The sequence below is a fragment of the Dendropsophus ebraccatus genome, chromosome 12 (genome assembly GCF_027789765.1).
Source record: "Dendropsophus ebraccatus isolate aDenEbr1 chromosome 12, aDenEbr1.pat, whole genome shotgun sequence".
Taxonomy (NCBI): Eukaryota; Metazoa; Chordata; class Amphibia; order Anura; family Hylidae; genus Dendropsophus; species Dendropsophus ebraccatus.
In genome coordinates this window covers 37,086,509-37,111,167 of record NC_091465.1, presented here as the reverse complement: position 1 = coordinate 37,111,167, position 24,659 = coordinate 37,086,509, and the positions used below count along the sequence as shown (strand labels likewise).

The 24,659-nt window shown below is 44.9% G+C and overlaps 1 protein-coding gene across 1 annotated transcript in view; it reads right to left on the bottom strand.

Annotated features, from left to right (window-relative positions):
* The window catches only part of LOC138769485 (uncharacterized), a 28,650-nt gene extending 9,542 nt beyond the window's left edge, over nt 1–19,108 (bottom strand). The window contains exons 1-6 of the mRNA XM_069947998.1: nt 19,030–19,108; nt 18,793–18,831; nt 18,389–18,511; nt 14,527–14,663; nt 3,607–3,805; nt 1,124–1,261 (exon numbers count right to left, since the gene is read on the bottom strand). Coding sequence (XP_069804099.1) covers nt 1,124–1,261; nt 3,607–3,805; nt 14,527–14,663; nt 18,389–18,511; nt 18,793–18,817 — 622 coding nt within the window. The 5' untranslated portion in view covers nt 18,818–18,831; nt 19,030–19,108. The remainder of the gene's footprint in view (nt 1–1,123; nt 1,262–3,606; nt 3,806–14,526; nt 14,664–18,388; nt 18,512–18,792; nt 18,832–19,029) is intronic.
* Between the last annotated feature and the right edge of the window lie 5,551 nt (nt 19,109–24,659).

Here is a 24,659-nt window from a genome sequence, read left to right as displayed (position 1 = left end):
TATTTGAACTTTTTGATGTTATTGAGAATCTTCTCATATTGATTATTGTACTCTGTTCATCTGGGTTAAGTGCAATAGCGGGCCGGCAGTGAGTGTAGTACAGAGCACTGAAGCCAATGCAACTTTGCAGGGATTATTGTGACTTCATGTGTGCACTTTTATATAAGCAGTGAATATATTATAATACTCTATATAGATGCACTGCTCTTATTTATATTACATTGTGTATTTGGACAGTACCTCTCGTGTGCATAATTTTACTCCATGTTGTGATTTTATTCTAATTTGCATTAATAAAGATATTTACGTTGTTTAAAACAGTAGTAGCCTTTTTGTTTAGGAATTTGTTGATAGTGACCTAGGCAGGTCAGGTGGTCTCTATAAGAAATATTTTTAAAATCTATGTAAACCAGTCAATCCCCACTTTTTTGTTATTCTGTCAAGCCCTTTAAAGCGTAACTGTCATATATTTTTTTTTTATTGCAGAAATCAGTAGTATAAGCGATTTTAAGAAACTCTGTAATAGGTTTTATCAGCCAAAAAAGCCTCCTTCTGTACTCAAGAAGCAATTTCCCAGTCTCCCCCCCCTGACTTCTTATCTGTGCATTATCAGGCAAACACGTCTTCATTACAGAGAAGCCAGTGAAGACGGGCTCTGCTCTCTCCATTCTATCGTTATGGAGAGGGGAGGGGCCGAGGGAGATGAGGGAGCAGGAAGAGGTGACATGAAGGTCAGCTGTTTGTAGACTCTCTGGACACCTAAAACGCTAAATTCAGGTGTCAGAAAGGTCAGTGCTTATCTATGAAATTACTGAGAGAAGATTGCAGGGTGTTGTGCTTTGCAGGACTGCTCCGTGCTCAGTCACTCCTAACAGCCCCTTCCCTCTCCATAGCCACATAATGGAGACAGAAATCCTGCTTCTTCTGAAGTGAGGGGGGAGGCTGGGAGATTGCTTTTTCAGTCCAGAAGGAAACTCTTTTAACCTATTACATAGTTTCTTAAAATCGCTTGTACTGTTGATATTTAATGTTTTTAAAAAAATGACCCTGAAATGACAGTTACGCTTTAAATATTTTTATGCTTCTCAAATAAATGTTTACACCAACAGAGAATAAAGTATACCTTCAACATGTGCCTCTGGCTCAAATTTGACAACGGACTGTTCTGGGTGGGCAATGAGTAAGTCATTATGGTTATTCCAGAAATGGCATGGGATTGGTGCCATTGGAACCCCCTTAAAAGCCTCTAGTCTAACAGCTTCTGTAAATGCAAAAAGAAAAAACTTTGTTAGAAATACATTAGCAATATAAATTACGCATAACAGTGCAGCACCTTATTGTGGTAACTACTATGTTTAACGCCTACAATAAAATATCCTAATAGAGTTATTAGGAAACCCTTTGAATATACCTGGATTTCTGCACTGATTACTAAGAAAATATGGTCTGGTTGTAAAGTTACAATTATAGAAAAAGACTAGACTGACTGATCTAACTAGACTGAGACTGTGTTCACACATGGCGTTTTCTTGTGTTTATGATGCGTTTTTGTGCCAATCTAAAAATGGCACTATTTTACTATGATTGTGCAATTTGCAGCAAAATAGCTAAAAAAAATTACTGCAAAATGCATCATAAATGCAAAGTAGCTAAAAAAATTGCTGTAAAACGCATCATAAATGCAAAAAGGAAAAAAAATACCATGTGTGAACACGGCCTAATAAAACAGAAAGATCACACACAATTGAGAGTAATTCAAGTTAATGAATAATTATTGATAACCATGAAATCCCCCTTTAAAAGCTATAGCCTCCCCCAAACAAATCCCTTAACTAACATTGGTACCATGTTAAGGAAAGATTGTGGACCTTACATCATATCTTACGCCAGCTCTTACAGCATGGTGACAATGCTTTAGACAGCCCCAACCCCCCCCCCCCCCACACACACACACACACACAGTTGGTTAATCCTGGCTTCAGCCTTTGGTCAAAAGACACATGTATACACTGTATTTCTTAGTAAATATACTGTAGTATGCTCCTAATCTCCTCTTATTGGTGCCTGTAAGTACAAGAGTTTTATCTTTCCTATGTTTAACACAGGTTTCACTCTCCGTTTTTGAAAAGAAAAAAAATGACGTTCATCATTCTGAGGCTGGTGCAATGGCAGCTGTTTGTACATTATTCTTGCTTGGGCGGACTAATTGGTTTTTGAATGTGTCTTTACTTGAAAGTCCATTGAGTTTAATAGTAAAGAGGGTGAAAGGATGGTGAAAAAAGAAAAACTGTGTGGGGAACTTAAAAATAACATCCACTGTTTGCAAAAAACATCCGAAAATAATTGGCATGATCATTATTTTGATGTCCGCACAGACGACATCCGTCATTTAATCCACCGAGTGCATTGGACGTCAGTCATTCCATTGACTTCAATGCATTGCAGTCAATTAAAATGCGTCAAAAACGGACGTCTTTTTTTTTTTTTTCTCAGTGTGAACATAACCTTTCACTTATTTAGAAAAGAAGTCTTGAGAATAAATATATTTTAAGCTAGAGTCTATTTCCTACCCTAATATTACTCAGTTAGGCTATGTTCACACAACGTCAAAAATATTTAAAATGCGTCCGATTTTGCTATTTTAAAAAACATCCGTTTTTGCCGCGATTTAACTGACTGCAATGGTAATGCATTGCAGTCAATGGAAAGACGGATGTCCAATGCATACAATGTATTGAATAACGGACGTTTTTACCCCAGACGTCAAAAAAGTAGGTGTACTCACTGTATATACTGACAGCAGCTTACTGTGTACCTCATAGAGCTAAAATCAGACTCCCCTTCTTCAGGCTGTGCTGCCCTGCTCTGTGGTTTTTCTGTCTATAAAATGGCCGACATGGAGGAGCATGTGACCATGTCCCGCCACCACTGAGCCTGTATATGTCTATGGAGGACACAGTGGGTGGGGCATGGTCACATGCTCCTCCATGCCAGCCATTGTATGGACAGAAACAAAACAAAGCAGGGCACCCCAGCCTGGAGAAAGGGAGTCTGATTTTAGCTCTATGAGGTACACAGGGAGCTGTTGTCAGTATATATAGTGAGTACAGTTACTAATACTGTACACTGACCTATTTTACTATGAAGGCACCCTATGCCTTCCTCACAAATAGGTTAACATTATAGGGGTTGTCTTTCAGTTTATTTATTTTTTTATTTTTTTTTAAAGCAGACTGGTTTAATTTTTTTTTTAAACAAGCCTAACTTACCTGCCCATGCTCCTGCCACTGCCATTCCAACACTGCACGGGTTCCCAATAATGTTCATTTCTCGATACCTAGTCTCAACACATGAAAAGGGCTGGGGATGCTCACTCAGCACTGGTAGGTCATTGCTGTGGACTCTGATTGGCTGAGCAGGTGTTCTTTGTGTGTCAAGACCAGCTACCAGTTGGGGGACCCAATCAGTGTTGGAACAGAAGCAGTGGGGGAGCAGGGAAGTAAGCAAGGTTTGCTTTATTTTGTTTGTTCAGTTTAACCCTTTTAGATATAGGCTCAAGTGTCTCTCCATCATCTGTATCTAACTAAACACAAAGGAAACTTTTACTTAAGTAAAAAGCTGCAGATTCATCAAGTTCATCTTGATCATAGGGCCGTAGTCCCAGACTCCCGTCTTCTTCATTCCACGCAAGGAAATATCCACTCTCCACTGATGACTCAAAAGTTCTGCACTCAGTATAGAGTTCACGTTTGTAGAAGATAAATTCACTGGTCTCTGATTCGATTTTTTCTGGCACTTCACTTTCCTGTTAATGAAATGTTATGAGTGATTGATATCGATATTCCATACTTGTCTAAAAAATACTTGCAGGGTCAGGTAAGTTTTCAATATAAGCTGTCATGTGTGTGTATTGAGACATTATTGAGCAGCACTGAGTAGCATAAGGTGCGAGTCTGGCACTGAGATGAGATAAAACAGGTGCTAGGTCTTAGAACGGTTTTGCAGTTTCAGGTAGGTTTTCAGGATAGGCTGCCATGTGTTTGCATGAGGAGCAGCATTATTTCTTCCCATTATATAACTTGTATATGGGTGGAGACTAGCTTCTATGATGTCTCCCATACACTGTACACACAGAACAAGGAATTCTGTTCCCATATATTTTATTATAGAGAAGTTCAAAGTCCATCACTGAGATGACACATAACACTTACTAGGTCTTTAAAGGAGCTATCCAGGTAACAAAAACAATATTCTAAACAAGCCCCCCTTCCCAATACCACCCTATCTCTAATATACATGTATAACATATCTTGCCCCCTTTCCCTTATTTTCTCATTCTTATCCCCTCTGCATGTCTAAAATCCTCTACTCTGACCACGCTCAGCTCCCTCTTCCCCCCTCCCTTTGTAGTCACAGGACATGTGATCTTCTCTCTAGGGGCTGGGTTAGCTGTCGCCTGTCTTGATAAATGTCTCCAATTGTGAGAACTAACTATATAAGTTGTCCCCTTTGTCTTTCTTTCCATCACCTCTGGTAGCAGTAATGGGTTATAATATGGGCAGTGTGGGCAGCCGCCTGGGACCCGAGGCTCCGGGGGGACCCATGCCACGCCGCCCACATTATAATCCGCCACTGCACGGCTGATGTGCGGCTGCCGGGGGTGTCCCGTCCTATCCCCGGCAGCGCGCGCATCAGAGAGCTCCCCGTGCGCTTGTGGCTGTGACTTCCGGTGCACGGGGAGCTTTCTGATGCGCGCGCTGCCAGGGATAGGACGGGACACCCCCGGCAGCCGCACATCAGCCGGAGGCTGCAGAAGGAGAGATGCTCAACGGGGGAACGGACGGCAGGTGAGTTGTGTTTTTTTTTTTTTGTGTTATCTGCTGGCAAGAGGGGGACCATCTATAAGGGGGAGGAAAGGGGGACCATCTATAAGGGGGGAGGGAAGGGGTACCATCTATAAGGGGGAGGAAAGGGGGACCATCTATAAGGGGGGAGGGAAGGGGGACCAGCTATAAGGGGGGGAAGAGGGGGGACCATCTATAAGGGGGGTGGGGGGAAAGGGGGAACATCTATAAGGGGGAGGAGGGGGACCAGCTATAAGGGGGGGAAGAGGGGGACCATCTCCTATAAGATCAGCACCCTCCTCTCCTGACATCCTCTGTGCTGCTGTGACCTCCCCTATAGGATCAGCACCCTCCTCTCCTGACATCCTCTGTGCTGCTGGGACGCTGGGACCTCCCCTTTAAGATCAGCACCCTCCTTTCCTGACATCCTTTGTGCTGCTGGGACCCTGCGACCTCCCCTATAAGATCAGCACCCTCCTCTCCTGACATCCTCTGTGCTGCTGGGACCTCCCCTATAAGATCAGCACCCTCCTCTCCTGACATCCTCTGTGCTGCTCTGACCTCCCCTATAAGATCAGCACCCTCCTCTCCTGACATCCTCTGTGCTGCTGTGACCTCCCCTATAGATCAGCACCCTCCTCTCCTGACATCCTCTGTGCTGCTGTGACCTACCCTATAAGATCAGCCCCCTCCTCTCCTGATATCCTCTGTGCTGCTGTGTCCTCCCCTATAAGATCAGCCCCCTCCTCTCCTGACATCCTCTGTGCAGCAAGGGACCAAACATTATGTTTATTGGGGCCAGCAGGGAGGGGAGGCAGGCAGCGTTTATTGGGGACAGCATTGGGGGGGGGCAGTAGTGGATTATAATGTGGGCGGATTGGCACAAAAAGGTTCAGATTCTTGTGAAAACCACTAGTAAATCCATTATGGAGCACGGAAATGGGACTTTATGTTAATATGTTAAACCAGTGTACTTGTATGATAGTCTTAATAAATTCCCTCCAAAGTGTACATACCAGCCAAACCACTGCTTTTAGAGCAAAGCAGTGGCCGGTAACGTAGGCAACAAGCTGTCAGCAATGGGATGGAAAGAGTAGGTGTATCAGGAGAAGAAGGCAAATTTCATGTCCTACACATATAACTTAACTGAGATGGGAATACCCTGTTAAAGAGTACCTGTCATCAAAAGTAACTTTTTTTTTCAAATCTACATTTTTATTTATTTTTCATCATATAAACATATTAAACATACATAATACACTGCAATAGGAAATATAGTAGACTGGGATACAGTAGCACAATTGGAGTGTACTTAAACACACTCAAAAGATTTTAACATGTAAACAAGGTATATAGATTATACCTCAAACTATGCACAAGCAGGCACAAAATGACAATATAATTTAGTGTTTTTTTATAATGTCATTAGACATTATTAGACATAATTATTATTGATCACAGTGGGTCTCACTGCTGAGACCTGCTGTAGCCGGGAGATAAAGCTGGGAAGAGTGCACAGCAGCAGCGCAATCCACTCCCTGTCCGCCCACTTTTTCCGGCCATATAGTTTTTAGGCTTATAGTTGGAATAAGCCATTAGGGAGATACGTCTGAGAAGGAGAGGTCAAGGCTGCGGCACTCTCTCCCTGGCTATATCTCCCAATCAGAACTGGTCTCAGCTGTGAGACCCACTGTAATCAATAACTTTTGATATGTTTGATGTCATAAAACCTTGGTCAGCTCTCCTACAACACCATTTACACTAGGCAGGGGCATGTTGGTATGGTTAAAAATGCAGACACACAAAAAGTCATAAAATGCAACAGCTCACTGCTAATGGCAAGGCATAAATCCAATACAGATATAAAAATCACTGAAAGAAGCTCTCCCCCAACTGCTAAAGAAAATTGTCATAAAAATAATGAGGCTCGGGGGCGTGGCGAACCGCCGATGAGAGCAGCAGCTTAGGAGGAGAGCTCCCGGCCATCCAGCTACATCTGCAGCTAGAACACAGGCTATTACCGGCGACTTACCCCCGTGTATGGAGAGGAGGATCAGGGAGACCCCCGGACCATCCTGTAAGTCCCAGGAGACGGACCCCGACTCCCCAACGGTCCCCCCGGACACCGCGCGTTCAGCAGTGGTGCTGCGGCCCAGACCTAGTGACACGTGGCGGCGGGTCCTCCTTGCCTCTGACGGTCCGGGAGGTGCATCGGGCCGGACCCACAGCTTGTCCCGTGTCCGCAACCTCCGGAGAACGGAGCGGTCCGGCAGTAGCCGCCCCAGCTTGCACAGGGCCGCAAGTGCGACTGGGAGAAGAAGTGAGGCGCCGCCATCTTGCGGCCTACACCGCATACCTCTCCTACGCCACAGCTCCACCGGTGTCCCCCCTGGGTCTTCTCCTACTACCGCAGGTACTCACTCCGGCACATTGGAGATCTATAGGGACCTCAGCCCACATATACCTCTCCATCCCCCCACCATATCTGGGTCACTGCCTAGAGACCCTTCAGTCTTAAAGGGCCAGCAGCGTATATCACAGTACATGATGGCTGCCACTACTAAATCTCAGAAAGGGGACAGGGTGAAGAGGGGGGGACAGACAATGGCGTCTAAGTCATCTGAGCCCAATACCCGCTCTGCCTCACAAAGAGAAGCTGACTGGCCTCACACTGACTCTGACTCCGAGACTTCTGTGGTGGGCTCCAGGTCCCAGGGAGAGATACAGGGCATTTTATCTCAACTGCCGACTAAACAGGACTTTCAGTCCCTGATTTCTGAGGTGAAGGAGGCCTGTAGAGTGGAAATTGCGGAGGTCCGGAAAGATTTACAGCATATATCCCTGAGAGTGGATACTCTTGAAAATGACCATGACTCCACCAGGGACTACATCGGTGCCTTATGCTCCACTGTTTCTACCCAGGCTCTTGCTCTTGATGACATGCAGCGCCATATTGAAGATCTGGATAATAGGGGCAGGCGCAACAACATCCGCATACGGGGTCTCCCTGAGGCGACCCAAGATACAGACCTGATGGACACTCTAGAAGGTCTATTTAACACCATACTAGGCGAATCACCCAGTCACAAAATTAAATTTGATAGGGCTCACAGAGCTCTTCGGCCTAAGCCTACCAATGGGTCACCGAGAGATGTCATTTGTTGCCTACATGACTATACCATCAAAGATGCAATTATGGCAAAGGCACGCTCTCTCCGCGAATTAGACTTTGATGGTGCGTCACTACAACTTTACCCCGATCTGTCATGGATAACCTTGCAGAAGCGCCGCCTCCTCCGCCCACTCCTAACCACTCTACGGGATTATGACGCTTCATACCGGTGGAACTTTCCCTTTGCCCTATCTGCTCGTAGGGATGGCAGATCCGCTGTCCTACGTAACCTAGCAGACCTCCAGAAGTTTTGTGATCTACTTGATATCCCGGTTCCCAAGATCTCGGACTGGACTGTTGCGCCCCCACCCCCACCTCCTCCGCCTGTGTGGCAGTCTACACGTCAGAAGAGGAGACGTCCTCGTTCTGGAAATTCTGGACCCGACCCAGGGGCAGAACTGCCTAATGCTCCCTGAGACCCCTGCAAGGACCTGGCGTGACATATGTGGTCCCCTGCTGGTCCTCTCACACTGTTGCCGAGAAGCTTTGTTACTTTCACCTGGCTTATTTTAGAGTTATAGAGTTCCTCCATAGCTGGATGGCCTGAGTTCCGTACCTGATGTTGTGTATCATCATATATATCATCATATATCTTTTATTGGTGATTCCTTCCCCCCCCTTAAGGGGATCCTGTTGCTCAACCTATTGGTTGTGTCTAATTTTCTGTTCCACACCGAGTTTCCGCTCTTTTTTCTGTTTTTCCCCACTTCCTGGCACCATATACCCAGGACCTGAGCCGAGTGCTCTGAACCCTATGGGGTTCATGTTTTGTTTGTCTTGTGTTCATGTTGTCTTTGTTGATTCTCCCCCTCCCTTTTGTCTCCTTCCCTTCCTCTCTAGGGTTCCTGCCGAAGAGACTACGTTACAGGTCATGACACAGACAGGACTTACCAGCCGTAAGATACCTTCTGGATGGGTAAGCTACCACATTCGCTTGGTCGTGACAGCATACTATCCTTATGGCTAAGTGTGTGACACTGAATGTGAAAGGCCTTAATTCTAATGTAAAGCGTAGATTAGCTTTAAGGGAAATACAACAAGCAAAGGCTGACGTAGCGTTCCTCCAGGAAACCCACTTTGATAGGGATGCTACATTTGCTTTTGCTAAGCATACCTTCCCCACAGTCATAGCCGCATCTAGTGGCTCTAAGCGAGCTGGTGTAGCGATTCTCTTTTCCCGCTCATTTCCCATCCAAATCTCCTCCTCCTTCTCGGATCCGGGAGGTCGCTTTGTTATAGTGGAAGGTCAATTACATGGGAAACCCCTTATATTTTGTAATGTTTACGCCCCCAATAAATACCAAATCCCCTTCCTCCGCAGGGTGCTCAATAAACTCACAAAATACCCGCCAGCCCCCAGAGTACTGGGAGGCGATTTCAACTTGTCCTTTTCTGAGAAGTTGGATAGACATTCAATTTTGAGTCGTCCAGTACCTGCTGATCAGGCAAGGCTGTCAGCTGAATTCCGTAAGCTTATCCGCAGACACCATCTATTTGATCTCTGGCGTATTGACCACCCTGCGGAGAGGGAGTACACGTTTTATTCACACCCACACCGCGTACACTCTAGAATTGACTACTTCTTTGGCAATGTCCCTACTGTGCGCCTCCTCGAAAGTGCTTCTATCGACCCGATTTCCTGGTCGGATCACGGCCCGGTGTTGATATGCCTCAAAAGTCTGAAATCTCCCACCCGCCAATGTCATTGGCGCTTGAATGAGAGCTTACTAAAATATCCACTTTCCCGCGATTCGATCAAATCATGCCTTGCCACATATTTTCTAGAAAATAGTGGAACAGTCACCGCTGAATCGACCCTGTGGGAAGCCCATAAGGCTGTCATCAGGGGACATTGCATAGCCCTTAGCTCACGACAGAAGAAAGACTCCCAGCTGGCAATGTGCAATGCTAAACGAGACATTCAGACCCTAGAACGCTTCCTTGCCCAATGCCCCTCCCTTCGGACACTGAGGAAACTTGTAGCGGCGAGAGCCCGTCTGAAGGAACTGTCACTCTCTAAAGTTGAAAAGCTACTTGTTTACTCTAAACAGCGATTCTATGAGAAGGGCAACAAAGCACACACGCTACTGGCGAAAATGCTAAATGATAGGGCGTTAGCTCAGTCTCCTCAGGTCCTTAGGGATTCCGGTGGGCGACTCCACTATAACCCTGCTGATATTTCCTCCCTCTTCCTACAATACTACACTGATCTCTATTCTTTACCCTCTACCCTACCCTCTGACCCGGTTGCTCGATCTCAGCGCATCGTAGAGTTCCTGTCTGACTGCAACTTACCGACCCTACCTGCAGATGCCTTGGAGACTTTAAATGCGCCTATTACGGAAGAGGAGCTCTCGGAAGTACTGAAATCTCTCCCGTCGGGACGAGCACCTGGGCCAGATGGATTTACTTACCTTTACTACAAAACCTTTTCCTCTGAGTTATCCCCCCGGCTTCTCTCACTCTTTAACTCCTTTATGCAGGGTTCTACTATTCCCACAACACTGTCCCACTCATACATTACACTTATCCCCAAGCCTGGAAAGGACCCCTTAGAATGTGCCAATTACAGGCCTATTTCCCTTTTAAACTCAGACTTTAAAATCTTTACAAAACTACTTGCCACCCGCCTAGGTTATTGGCTGTCTTCGCTTATCAATGCTGACCAGGTAGGTTTTGTGCCTGGACGACAGGGGGGGGACAACACTCGACGTGCCATTGACATCATTGATGCAGTCAATCAGCAGTCAGAGAGGGCCCTGATACTTAGTTTAGATGCTGAGAAAGCATTTGACCGCCTAGGGTGGCCATTCATGTTCGAGACCCTCCGTTGCTGTGGTTTTCGGGGACCCTTTCTGGCTGCGATTGAGGCCTTGTATGCACGACCCACTGCTGCCATTAAATTCCCACATATGATGTCTGGGACCTTTCCAGTTCGGAATGGCACCCGCCAGGGCTGCCCGCTCTCCCCTCTTTTGTTCGTCCTTTGTATCGAACCCCTGGCGGCGGCCATCCGGAATTGCCCAGACATCCGTGGTGTATCGGTCCGAGGCAAGGAGTCCAAAATTATGCTCTTCGCAGATGATGTCCTTCTCACCCTGTCGTCCCCTCATACGACCTTGCCAACGCTTAGGGCCTTACTCTCCCGCTTTGGGGTACTCTCTGGTTATAAAGTAAATACCTCTAAATCCGAAATCATGCCCCTTAACCTCCCCAAATCCACAATAACACACCTTCGATCTGTTTTTCGGTTTAAATGGTCTGAGTCTTCTCTAAAATATCTAGGAATTCATCTTACACCTACGTACTCTTCTCTATATGCAGCCAACTATCCTGCTCTTTTTAGAGAACTCAGGGCCCTTTTGTCCAAATGGAACTCCCATTTCATCTCCCTCATGGGTAGAGTAGCTTCGGTCAAGATGACGATACTCCCAAAGTTGCTTTACTTCTTCGAGACCCTTCCAGTTCGCATACCCCTCTCCGAGATAAAAACATTACAACGGGACATTTTTAAATTCATCTGGGCAACAAGGCGCCATCGTATCCCAGCTTCGGTTATGATGAGTAGTAAAACACAAGGAGGTCTTGCGGTCCCAAATATCCTACATTACTATTATGCTACTCACTTACGACAAATTACTGCATGGTCTAAGTACCTGGCCTATAAGAAGTGGGCCGAGATTGAAAAACTATGGCTAGCGCCCTTTCATCCTAACTCCTTTCTTTGGCATCCCTCTCCGCCTTCCTCTTCCCATTTAAATCTACTTGGCCCCATTAACTTCACTTTGCATATTTGGTCCACTTGCTCCTCTAAATTCAAACTTTACTCCAAGACGCCCCCCCTAAATTCTTTCCTTCTTTATCCCGACTTCCAGCCTGGTTTACAGTCCCACATAGTTAGGCTATGGGGTTCCAAAAAGCTGTTCCAGTTCGCTGACGTTGTAAACCCGCTTACACGCACCCTTCTCCCCTTCCATAAGATCGTGGATAGATTTGAACTACCGTCCTCAGAGCAATATACCTATTTACAGATCCGCCATTTTATGCTGTCTCGCCTGGGATCCCTCATAGTCTCGAAACCATCTGCCTTTGAACAATTAGTGAGAGGGGGCACTTCTACATCTGGTTTGATATCAGATATTTATCGAATTCTTAATTCACCCTCTGATGGCTCCCAGGCTAGACATCGCTACATGGATAAGTGGGAAGCAGCACTGGGCAGACAGCTCCCACCAGAATGTTGGGCTGTGATATGGGAGAGGGCGGCAAAATCCTCTATCTGCACCACATATAAGGAATCCCACTATAAGCTGTTAATGCTGTGGTACCATACACCGGAACTCCTCCATAAGCTAAATAATAATATCTCTCCACTTTGTTGGAGGTGTACAGGTAGTGTGGGGTTGCTCCTCCATATATTTTGGGATTGCCCCCTTATCCGTCCATTTTGGGTGGAGGTTTGCGGGTTGGCCTCGACAGTCTTGGGCACTACCATTGATAGGGACCCAGGAATTTGTCTCTTGAATTTGTTCCCGAAGACCCTCCGGAAGAAGCAGGCAAAGTTATTACTTACTATCCTAACGGCGGCCAAGTCCTTGATTGCTCGTGCATGGAAGCAAACGTCCCCTCCTTCCCGGCCATGTTTGCTTACCAGAATTCGGGAGTTGCGATCCCTAGAAAAGCTTACTGCTTCCCTTAATAATGCCATTGATAAATTTGAATCCGTATGGCTTCCGTGGGATACCTTTGATATGACCTCCTCTTCTGGCAGTAGACCCTAGTCCCCCCGTCTCCCCCACCTCCCCTCCCGTCCCTTTCCTCACCTCCTTTGTATTGAGTCCTGTGTCAGTCTATCTGTGTTGTATGTGTGTCAAAGGGTTTCATTATTGGGCTACAGTTAGGATATAATCCCATACCTGGGCCATGAGTAACGGTAATTTCCCCTCTGCTGACAGCTGTTGCATTATCCTCATATGCTACCTTTCTCTGTAGAAATACGCTGTACCATTATGATCATGTCAGAGCTAATTGTTACCACTGTTACCTTATACCCGTGCCTGATATGTTTTCTACTACTGATGCCCCATTGTCCTATTGTTTTGTATATTATTCTATACATGTTTTGTAATCCTTTGTTATGTCTTTGCTAAAAATTTGCAAAATCTTTTCAATAAAAATACAGTTATATAAAAAAAAAAATAATGAGGCTCTTGGCATATAATTTGCAAATAGTGTGTACCATCCCACCATGGTAAGGCCTCATGCACAGGACTGAATCTACACTAACTGTGGCCTCTGCTGGGCTATGATAAGCCTATACTTTGAGCATGCAGGATCCGACTAATGCTGGCCAAAATATCCCCAGGGTAGGATGGGTGAAGTGCACGCTCATTACTTTTAGGATTATTTTCTTTAGCAGTTGGGGGGCTTCTTTTAGCGATTTCCATTTTGTGTGTCTGCATTTTCAGCCATAGCAACGTGGTCCTGCCCAGCGCGTAAGGTTTTATGAGAGAGCTGACCAAGGTTTTTTTTGTCTTTTTTTGTGTGTTGCAGATGAGAGGAGTGGCTGCCTCTACTTGGGCGTGGACTCCACCCATCACACCCTGGGGATTATTTGGGCCAACATTTGTTGGATCCTGCATGCCCAGAGTATAGGCTTTTACCCAGGGGCGGTTTAACTTTACCATAGGCCCCGGGCTGTTCACCAAGCCTGGGTCCACCCACCCCACTGTAACCATGGCAGCACTAGCGTACTGCTCATAGTTCTGGATAGATAACGTCATGATGCCCTTATTTGTGCAAAATTGATGCAGCAATATTTTGCAAATCAGGGCAGAACTGTAGCCAGTCCGAATAGAGAATTACTATAGCACTTCCCCTCTGAGACCCTCCGGTCATCAAGTCGATCAATGCAAAGGTAGATGCAATAGTTACCCGTCCCAGTGTCCTAGTGGGACTATAAATTCCAAGTCCAGAGTAATGGTAACAGCATCTCACATAGGGGGATTTGGAAAAATAGGAACATGTTGGAAAGTGTTTCTGTTTTTCTAAATACGCCTTTGTGAGAACTGTAGCCAAAAGACAATACACCACTAAAAGTCTGTTTGGGTGGCCATGGGCCCCCCAGGAGCTCAGGACCCCGGGCTACCGCCCGAAACTGACCTGCAGTATTGTAATCCACTACTGCTTATACCCACAGTTAGTGTCAGTTCCATCCTGAGCATGAGGCCACCTTACTGTAGTGGGATGGTACACACTATTTGCAAATTGTATGCCAAGAGCCTTAGTATTTTTAAAACTACATTCTCATGCAGTTGGGGGGGGTGCTGCTTTAAGCGATTTTCATATCTGTATTGGGTTTACGTCTTGCCATTAGCAGGGAGCTGTTGCAGTTTTTGTCTTTTTGTATGTCTGATGACATCAAAAGTTATTTTTGATGACAAGTACTCTTTAACAGCTGTACATTAGTAATATTTAGGTATCAGATATTTATGTGGGACCAGATCTTACCTTAAGAACAACTGAATTACATTCCACACATAGAAGGTAAGTCTTATCGTTTAATTCACAGCTGAGGACCACTGGTACTCCCTTCTTGCGCCGAGAAACATCTATGTACATGTCCATGCACATTTTTGCTCTTTCCCCTACAACCAAAAGATACGTGACTGGTTAAAAAACATTCTGTCATTTAAAGAAGAAGTCTTTTTTTCCCCACAACTGCCGGGGAGGAGATGGGTGAACAAAACAACATGCTCTTTCCTCCCTGGCTAATTCAAGGTCTAAGTGGGATCTGGGACATGATATGTCAGGCCCGCTCAGCCAGTCAGTGGTCGAGGCGGACTTCTCCTTTGATTATCCAAAAATAGTAAATCCGTTGGGGTACATTGTGGTGGGCCTTTAAAGGAGAAGTCCGGAATTTTTTTTTATTAAAGTATTGTATTGCCCCCCAAAAGTCATACAAATCACCAGTATACACAAATTGCGAGAACACAGCCTAACTATACAAGTTGTCCCCTTTGTCTTTCTTTCCATCCTACCTCTGGTAGCACAAGTAGGTAAGCAGACTATAGGAGATTGCTGTTCTTCTGTAGGTCTTTACTGGGCTCTGGATTACATTGATCACATAGGATTAGCTACTTTCTATTAGTTTCTGTATTATTGCACACATTTTACCAGGTGTTTCTGGATCCACCCAAATACTTCTGCTGAAAGATTAGCAGCTTCAGTGTTCTGGTTTTTATGAGCTCGAAACTTCTCTGACTCCTTTCTTCCTCTTTGGCTCTCTCCGATTCTGCTGTCTAGATACTGTATGTGTTGGTCACTGCCGGGGGCAGATTTTATCACTTGTAACTTTTTCAGCAAAATTCTTTGAAATTACACTTACACTTTAAGGCTATGTTCACACTACGTAAGAGACCGGCCGTTCCGTGACCCCGGCCGGATGATCCTTTTGGCCGCAGAGCTCTGATGCACATCAGCGCGCGCCCACATCAGAGCTTCCCATAGCGCACAGTGAAGCGAGCGGCCGGAGCCGCTCGCTTCACTGTGTGAACTGACAGGGCTTTCTGCGGCCGGAATTCACTGAATTCCGGCCGCAGAAAACTGACATGTCAGTTGTTTGCGGCGGCGTATGGGATCCCGGCCGGAGCGTGTACGATGTGTGTACGCTCCGGCCGGGATCCCATAGAACAACAGGCATTGTTCCACCGCGGTAAAAGTACGGCCGTTGTTGCCATCAGCAACAACGGCCGTACTTTTACGTAGTGTGAACATAGCCTAAAGGGAATCTGTTCAGTGGTATTATACCCCCAGAAATGACACCTTTTGTTTCCCAACAGCTCCCCACTATGTTGGCGAGGTTGTGGACAGACGGGCTCGCTATTACACGTTCTATGGGATTGTCCCTAACTCACCCCATTTTGGTCAGCAGTCTCCACACTACTATGTTAAATCACAGCCCTCACCCTGACACTAACCGCTGCACAAGCCTTACTATTTTTGGACTTAGATTCAGTGCCACCACTGGTTAGGCCCCTGGTATGTAAAATTCTAACCATAGCCCAGGTAGTGATAACTCGTCACTGGAAAGACCCTGCCACTCCATCCATAGGTGAGGTGATCGCAGACACACGACATTGCCATGCTTTAGAATGACTTATATCTTTTTCTAGACACACTGTGAAACCCTTAAATACACATGGTTGCTGTGGGAGGGCTGCAAACACCATCTCTATCACTCTTAAATACATATGCTGTCTAAATAAAAGCTTGGAGACTTCACTCTTATTCCTATACCACTTGCCTCGTGACCCGTTCGGGAATGTGCAAATTTTATTTCGGTTCCATGTTGATTCCACTGCCACTACCAATTTTTGAAAATTCACTTACCATACCTGTTTTGTTTTGTTGTGTTGGTCGGACGTTTACGACCTATGGTTACTTCTTTATGATCTTATTACATTTGCAACCATCCGTCGACATTGATGATCTCGGGATGACATGGACTGCAATGAGTATGGCCCACCCTCCATACTACTTCACATAGATGCTAGACACTCCACCTCCTGTGGCATGGACTCTTCAATAGCCATACTCTTTATATTAAACTGGATGGTTGGACTATGTTGATGTCCTATATAGGACAATCCCACGCATTGCATATGTTGTGTCTGTGCTGTTTTACTTGTTAAAAAATTTGAAAAACTTCTCAATAAAAATTATTGAAACATTAAAGGGAATCTGTTAGCCATCAGACCCGATCCGACCAGCTGACAGTGTGTTGATGATGACAGTTCCCTAATGATCGTGATTAGAGATGAGCGAACCTCGAGCATGCTCGAGGCCATCCGAATCCGAACGTTCGGCATTTGATTAGCGGGGGCTTCTGAAGTTGGATAAAGCCCTAAGGCTATGTGGAAAACATGGATATAGTCATTGGCTGTATCCATGTTTTGCAGATAACCTTAGAGCTTTATCCAAGTTTAGCAGCCACCGCTAATCAAATGCCGAACGTTCAGGTTCGGATGGACTCGAACCCGAACCTGGTTAGCTCATCTCTTATCGTGATACCTTTGTGTTAGCAATCTGTGGAGGAGAGTCCGCGCTATCTGTACTCTCACACAGTAAAGAAGGGTCAAAAAGGAGCTGTATCTCAGTGCTGGTGACACACCTCATTGCGGCTTCCTCTTCCTTCCCGTTTTTGTATAATAATTCAAGCAAGGCCTTTAGTGCGCATGGCGTTTTTCAAAAAGTTATCTTACGCCACTGATGAAAAGGGCCACGTGTCTTGCTTTCTAAGCCCATAGTCTGGAAGGGCGACACACATACGCCGAGCAGCTGCAGCCAATCCCCTCAGTTGGGAAACTCAATGTGCATGTCCCACTCTTCCCAGATATGGGTTTCAGATGCAGAATTGTCAGGCCCTTTACAACAGCCACGCAGGCGTTGGATGCGTGGTTTTATTACACAAAGAGAAGAGGGAGTAGGAGGGAGTAAGGCTAAGCCACAACTTCTCTCTGACTCCTCTTTACTGTAAGAAAGTACAGATTGCACTGAATTTGATCCAGATATCATAATTACTAGGGCACCTTCACCCACATCACACTATTTGCACCTCAGGTCGGGTCCAAAAGCTAACAGGTTCCCTTTAAACCATGCCACCATACTCAGGTGCAAAAAATGGTTATAATCAGTGATGCATATGTCTAAAAAGGCAAGACAGAAAAAATCTTGCTCAGCATTTTGTATGGGTTACAGTTTTCTTCTGTATTCCCTCCGACATTGGTGCTGGCTGTAAATAACAGCTGATGCTCACAGCTTCAATCCCGGTAATTTACCCCCTAGATGCTTGATCTAGTTGGGTTATTCAATAGGTGCTGGTCCTTCCATGTCTTGATATCATTCTACGACGCAGTCACGAGAAGCTCCCACTGCAGCCAGTGACCTTCTGAAGGCTCTTGAGGATTATATGATTAATCTTTGCATTTTGACGCTTTACCTAGCGTCTTTTTCAAGTCTGACTTGCCAAAGATGCTAGGTAGAGAGCTGAAACGTGCTGCCCTTGATTTTCTTAAAGATTTTAATTAAACATGTTGCATTCCCCATGACATTTTCTGGAATAAATGAAGTTTTCTTACAACCATGTCTCATAACTCTTTGCACAGAATACAGGACAACTGCGCCAAGCCAAGCGCTCAAAAGCTTTCCCCAAAAGCAGACAAACAATTTTACTTTTGAGGATGGGGATCCGGGGCACTTACCAAATCTACATCCCCCATCACCCAGCCCTGAAAAAGTTCATAAAAAAAAAAGAAACAAAAAAAGAAATAAACATAAAAAAAGAAAAAAACAGCAGACAACTGAAATCTACCTTCTACATCTGAGTTGAAAGTGAGAATAGACTCTTCTGGGTAAGCATTCAGAGGGTCCTTGTTCATATTCCTAATTGTCACATTTAGTGTATCAGCCTGTAGGAATCCTATTTCCAAGAATTCTGTAATCAGATAAAAATAAATTAACTAAATGGTTTAAAATCATCAGAGTTAGTTTACTAATATACTGTATAGTCTTCAACATGCATAAACTAATAATATAAACATAGTTGTTTTCTATTAAGTATATTTATTACATATTCACAGGACCCCAATGATCATTAGAAAGGGCCCGAGTCCCCAGTCTGAATGGAGTGGCTTGCTTTAAGCAATCTCAAAGGTTTAATTTAATTAAATATTTAGGTTTGGGTGTTGTACCATATACAGCGTGATCCAAGCTTACCTGTTAGTCGTGTAAATCCAGACATCTTCTTGTAAAAATCTGAAAGATAATAACAGAATTAATTTGCTGCTACTATGTTCCCATTACTTTTTCCATACCTGCACATAAGGCTGGCCATGTATATAGATGCTGCTACGTCTATGGGCAGGAGAGTGACACAACTAGATCCATAGAGAGCTGCAGTATGTATAATAATACAAGATATTCCTACCTCCTATTAATCTTACAATCTCTTACCTTAAAGCTAAATAAGCTGAAGCCTTGGTCTACTGTCTCCCGGTCTCTGAAAGTTGTTTTCCTTGAACAGCTAACAGAGTCTGTACAAAGACGAGAAGGAGAGAGACTTTATAAGTGATTGTGAACAATGGGCGTTTCCAGTAATTACATCATTGTACCTTTGTGAAATACCTAGACATCACTGAGCATTGCTGAGAAAGCGTATAGGTGTCACATTTCCACTTACATGTTACCTGAAGGGAACTTACATGTTCCCAGAGATGTAAAAAGAACTAGACATGCTAAGGTCTCAGTAGCCTGGGGGTAGCATACTGTCAGACAGGAAACCGCTCTTGTGTAAGCCAGATGGCAAAATACAGAGTTAAAAACAGAAATAAATTCGGGAAAAAAGGCAGAAAGTTTCAAAAACAAAGTCATAGCCACAGTCTTTGGTGCTGTCTAGTATGCTGTTTTATTTTATTTATCTAGGAGAAGTTATTTATTCCCCATCTTGTGTGTTTTTTTTTATACACCTGATTCCTATCTTACTGTTTGTATGGTGATCTATCTGGGTGTTATTTGATGTATGGTGCTTAGTTCTCCTTCTGAATTGGTTGTCAACTATAGTTCTCTAGTGATAATGCTATGTGAAATGTGAGCACCTCTGGGCAGCTACAGATCTTCTAAACCCATGTAAAATCTACTGGTTTTAAGACCTTCCCAATAACTAAAAGCACAATATGTAAAGGGAAAAAAAAACCCACAAAACATTCTGCTGTCAACACATCATTACTGCAATCGTACGTCCAAGGTATGTAGTAATCAGTATAGAATGAGTTTCCTTACTACCCGCACCCTTCCCCAATAGCAAGACTATTTGTGATCAGTTCCATGTGAGGGACCTCTTAGGCTGCGTTCACACACGTTGCAGTTTCATTGCTGTATTGTCGCACTACTGCAGCCTTTTCACAGTAGGGCAACACTACTGCAATAAAACTGTAATGAGTGAACAATCAAAATTAAATATTGCTTAAATTGGATCATACAACCTTAGGGTACTATTACACAGGCTGACTATGATCATTTTAGTTTATTTTGTTTACTGGACCTATTAGAAGGCCCGATAATCAGGCAGCAAGGGCTGCATGGACATCGTAAGCGATGTTCATGCAGCCCTTGAATAAACACCTGACACCTTACCTCTCCTTGCTCCCGGTCTTCTCTCCCAGCAGCAGCAGCGTCTGAGGGTCTTGTCAACCACCGTGGTCTTTGATTGGCTGAGCAGCCTGTCAGCTGACACTTAAAGGGGTAGTGTGGCGGTAAATAATTATTGACAGAATAACACACATTACAAAGTTAAACAACTTTGTAATGTATGTTATGTCTGTGAATGGCCCCCTTCCCCGTGTCCCACCACCCCCACCCGTGTACCCGGAAGTGTGGTGCGCTATACATACCTGTCATGTGCCAACTCGTCTCCGATCTTCAGTCTGCGATGTCGTCTTCGGACGGACGGGCCGAATCCCTCCGACCGTCCTGAGTGCCGGCCACCCTCTGCCGCGTCATCGGCTCAGCGCATAACTGTGCTCAGCCAATCGCGGCTGAGCAGCCGATGACGCGGCCACGTCATCAGCTACTCAGCCGCGATTGGCTGAGCCAAACTGTGCTGGGAGGTGGTGGGACACGGGGAAGGGGGCCATTCACAGACATAACATACATTACAAAGTTGTATAACTTTGTAATGTGTGTTATTCTGTCAATAATTCTTTACCGCCGCACTACCCCTTTAAATGCTCAGATGCTGCTGTCGCCAGGATCGGGAAGCTGCGGAGCACAGGAGAGAAGACTGGGAGCAGGGAGAGGTAAGGTGTCAGGTGTTTGGGCAATCATCAGATGCCGATGCCTGATTATTGCTTTGTGTAATAGGGTCCATAGGCTGTATCCATTTTTTCCAGACAGCCCTAGGGCTGCATCCATCTTCTCCAGCCACCAGGAGTCAATACCCAAGTTGTCTGGGTTTTGCTAAACAGAACTTACTGTAGTTTCTCTCATCTCTAATCATCACAGATAGGGATTCTTTACTGTATGAGCAGTGAAGTTTAAAGGGGTACACGGGGCTGGGGGGCTTTTTTGCCTATGGCCGAGGAGGAGGTGGATGAGGGCAATGATGTCCCCTTACCTCCCCGGTTCCAGCGCTGTGTCCCGGATTGCACCGCTCCAGCCGGCGCTGCTCGGCCGCTTCCTGGTCTCTGCAGGGGCTTGAAACGTGACGCTTTAAGTCCGCTCAGCCAGTCAGTGACAGAGGCCGAGCAGACTTGAAACGTCCCGTCTGAAGCCTGCGTCAGAGACCAGGAAGCGGACGGGCAGTGCAGACTGGAGTGGCGCGATCCAGGACACGGCGCTGGAAACAGGGAGGTAAAGGAACGTCATTGCCCTCATCCACCTCCTCCCGGCCATAGGGAAAAAAGCCCCCCCCCCCCAGATTTCCCCTTTAAGGGGGGCCTGGATGCCTATTTTAAAAATATAATTACAAGCTACTGTATAGTTACTTTATTTTTGGAGGCAGGATGTTGATCAAGTAATGTATTCTGCCAAGATTGGGATCGGGGTAGAATTTTTGGTGTGGCATCAATTGGCATCTACCTTATAAGAGGTATTTTTTGGGTTCCCTTATATCAACTCTGTAGGGTGGTAGGTTGGACTTGATGAACTCTTTGCTATTTTTACAACTATGTACAGTAACTAGTTATTTAGGAAAGATGCCATAAAGTAGTGAAGCAGAAACTTAGCATGTGAACCCAGGCCAGTAGGATTTCAAGGAACCTTCTCTTACTGGAATTACTGGAAAGCATATATATGTATTTAACCTTATTGGATTCAACATGTTCTTAAAGGGTGTGTTTACCAGTAATGCACTATTCTGAGTAATACCTGCAGTCAGGGTGGAGCTTTATTTACAGGTTTCAGCTTGTTGGAAATCTTTCTAGTAATATCTGGTTTCTATGTTACTAAAGAATATTTAGAGGGGAAGTAAAGTGATTTTTATATTTTTTAAAGCACAATTATTCTGAAAAGTTCCTGATGTGACTGATGGTTCCACAAGTAATAACATTTTAATAATTCATATATCACAGCTAGGTGGGTCATATGCCGGGGATAACGTTGCCCCTCAGTACCCTCTGCTCTTTACTCTCGGCAAGTACTCAGCTTATACTATTGGTATATACTTTGTGGTACCTGCTTCCTTTTACTTTTGGCTATTCACCTCTTCATGGCCCAAATACATGAGGAAACAGGCAAAATAGAATAGAAATATTATTCTTGTAAATCAGTTTTATTATTAATGTACAGCTTATACAGGGCACAATAGGGACTGGCATATAATACAAGAAAAACAATCATGGGCAGGATAGTGTACACAGAATATGCTGGAATAATTTTTAGGGCCAGGTAAGAGGTAAGTGATCCCATTAATAGAAACTAACCCTTTTGCTTATAGAAATGAAAGATGCTTTATATACAAATACAAATTATGCTGTATAATGATAGCATTTTATATTGGAAAGAACCCAGAACTGGCTTCCAGCCTTCAGGACATCCAAACTGTAACTAACTAAACAATTTGGAATACAAGAACTTAAAGGGAACCTGTCACACGGTGTGCCGGGGCATAGCCCGCCCGACCCCCCGTGGAGCCCTGGATACTTACTCTTTCCTGGAAGTCCCGCTCCTGGACCCTGTACGGAGATAGCGCCGTCGGAAGCTGATCGGGCGCTGTATGCTAGTTACCAGAGATGATCGGGTCCAGGAGCGGGACTTCCAGGAAAGAGAAAGTATCCAGGGCTCCACGGGGCGGTCGGGCAGGCTCTGCCCTGGCACACCGCGTGACAGGTTCCCTTTAAAGTGATATTGTCACCCCTTTCCATGTAAGTTCTCAGCACCCTTCTTAAGCTTATATTCTAGACACTTCATATCCTACCATATAAAGGATTTCTTGGTGGTCTCTCCCCTCAAAAGTACATTATTGTTGGTGGACAGTGCCATATAGTTGGGGCTTCACAGCAGTGGTGCCCCATATCCCTGCCTACATCAGCACCATATGCCCCACCCCTCCATGACATGACATATATTATATGTACCTAATCCCCGCCACCTCAGTGACGTCATTTAAATGGGCTGACCTAGAGGCTTAGGCTTCCGGCCATAACAAAGGGACAGACAGGGATATGGGGCACCGCAGCTGTGAAGCCCCACCCATACAGCAATGTCCACCAACAATAACATGCACTTTTGAGGGGAGTAACCACCAAGAAACCCTTTACATGGTAAGATATGAAATGTTCAGAATATAAGCTTAAGAAGGGTGCTGAGAACTCCTTAGATGAAAAGGGGGTTACAATATGACTGTGCGTAGAACGACTGAAGTGTGAATAAAAAATGAGGAAGAGAAGGGGGGATGACAGGAGAAGAGAGTGGAGAAGGAAAAGAGATAGAGGGGAGGATAAATGGTTTCCCTGGGGACAAGGCCAGTATATCGTCAAAGTTTGTTGGGGGGGGGGGGGGGTGCATGTCGCAAACCTCTACCTGCATGTGCATGTCCAATAGCTTCTCAATGTTGCATTAATATAAGAGAACTATTGGACATCATGTGCAGACATCACATAATGTCACCTGCACACAACGCTTACAGCATGCACCTAACCCCCCCAACTTCCGAGACGGCCTGAAGGAAGAAGTGGAGTGCCAGTAAGCAGAACAGGTAAGACTTTTTTTTTTTATAACAGGTAAGATCTAGCATGGAAGTCCAAGAGGCCTTCAGAAGGGCCCTGGCTGTGACTGTGTCATGGGGTGCTGGGCAGAGGTCTGAAGGGGGTGTGGCGCACCTGTAAAATAACCGCCAAAATCTCGCAGTCATTATTGATTGCAGCATCTAGGAGGTTAATCTGTAATATAACTTCAATCAAATGAATGTATACTTCTTTCTTCATAAACTTGAGTGACAGCAGTAAGGGGAGACACGGCCCCCTCTGCTACCACCAATGTTTGTTGGGAACTGTTGGGTTGTCTAAGCTGCCGTACACCTATATACAGAGCAGGGCCCCCATCGTATGTGTGTTCCAGTGAGTAGGAGTCACTTTCTTATTAAATGCTGAGTTGTTAGTGATGATATACTGTAGAAAAACAGATAAGGATTCAGATTCCTCAGCACATTGTCTTTTTTTTTGTTCTTTTTTTGTTCTCTTTTTTTTCTGGTGTCATCAAAACGAGCCATGTCATAGTTACTTGGAGGCATAAGCATAGATTATTCATGGATAAGTCATGTAAAAAGTGACAGCACATAATGTCTGGGATTTCAATGCTCCAATAAAAGAGAAAAAGGCGTATAATGTGTTTGTTTAGGAAATCCTCAGAAGTGCGGAGTCTACAACAATCACAGTTCTTGACAATGGAATGCTTAGATTTTTATCTATTTTGCACAACCTAGGAAACATTGGGGAGTGGTTGTGTTGGGTTCCTATTAAGGGATATTGTAAATGGCCATATTATCTATATACTAGTGTTATTTTTTATTCAAATCATGCATGTGATACTAATGATGATGAGACTGCTGAAAAGTTCCCGCTACAGAACAGGAAGTGTCGGCTTATCTT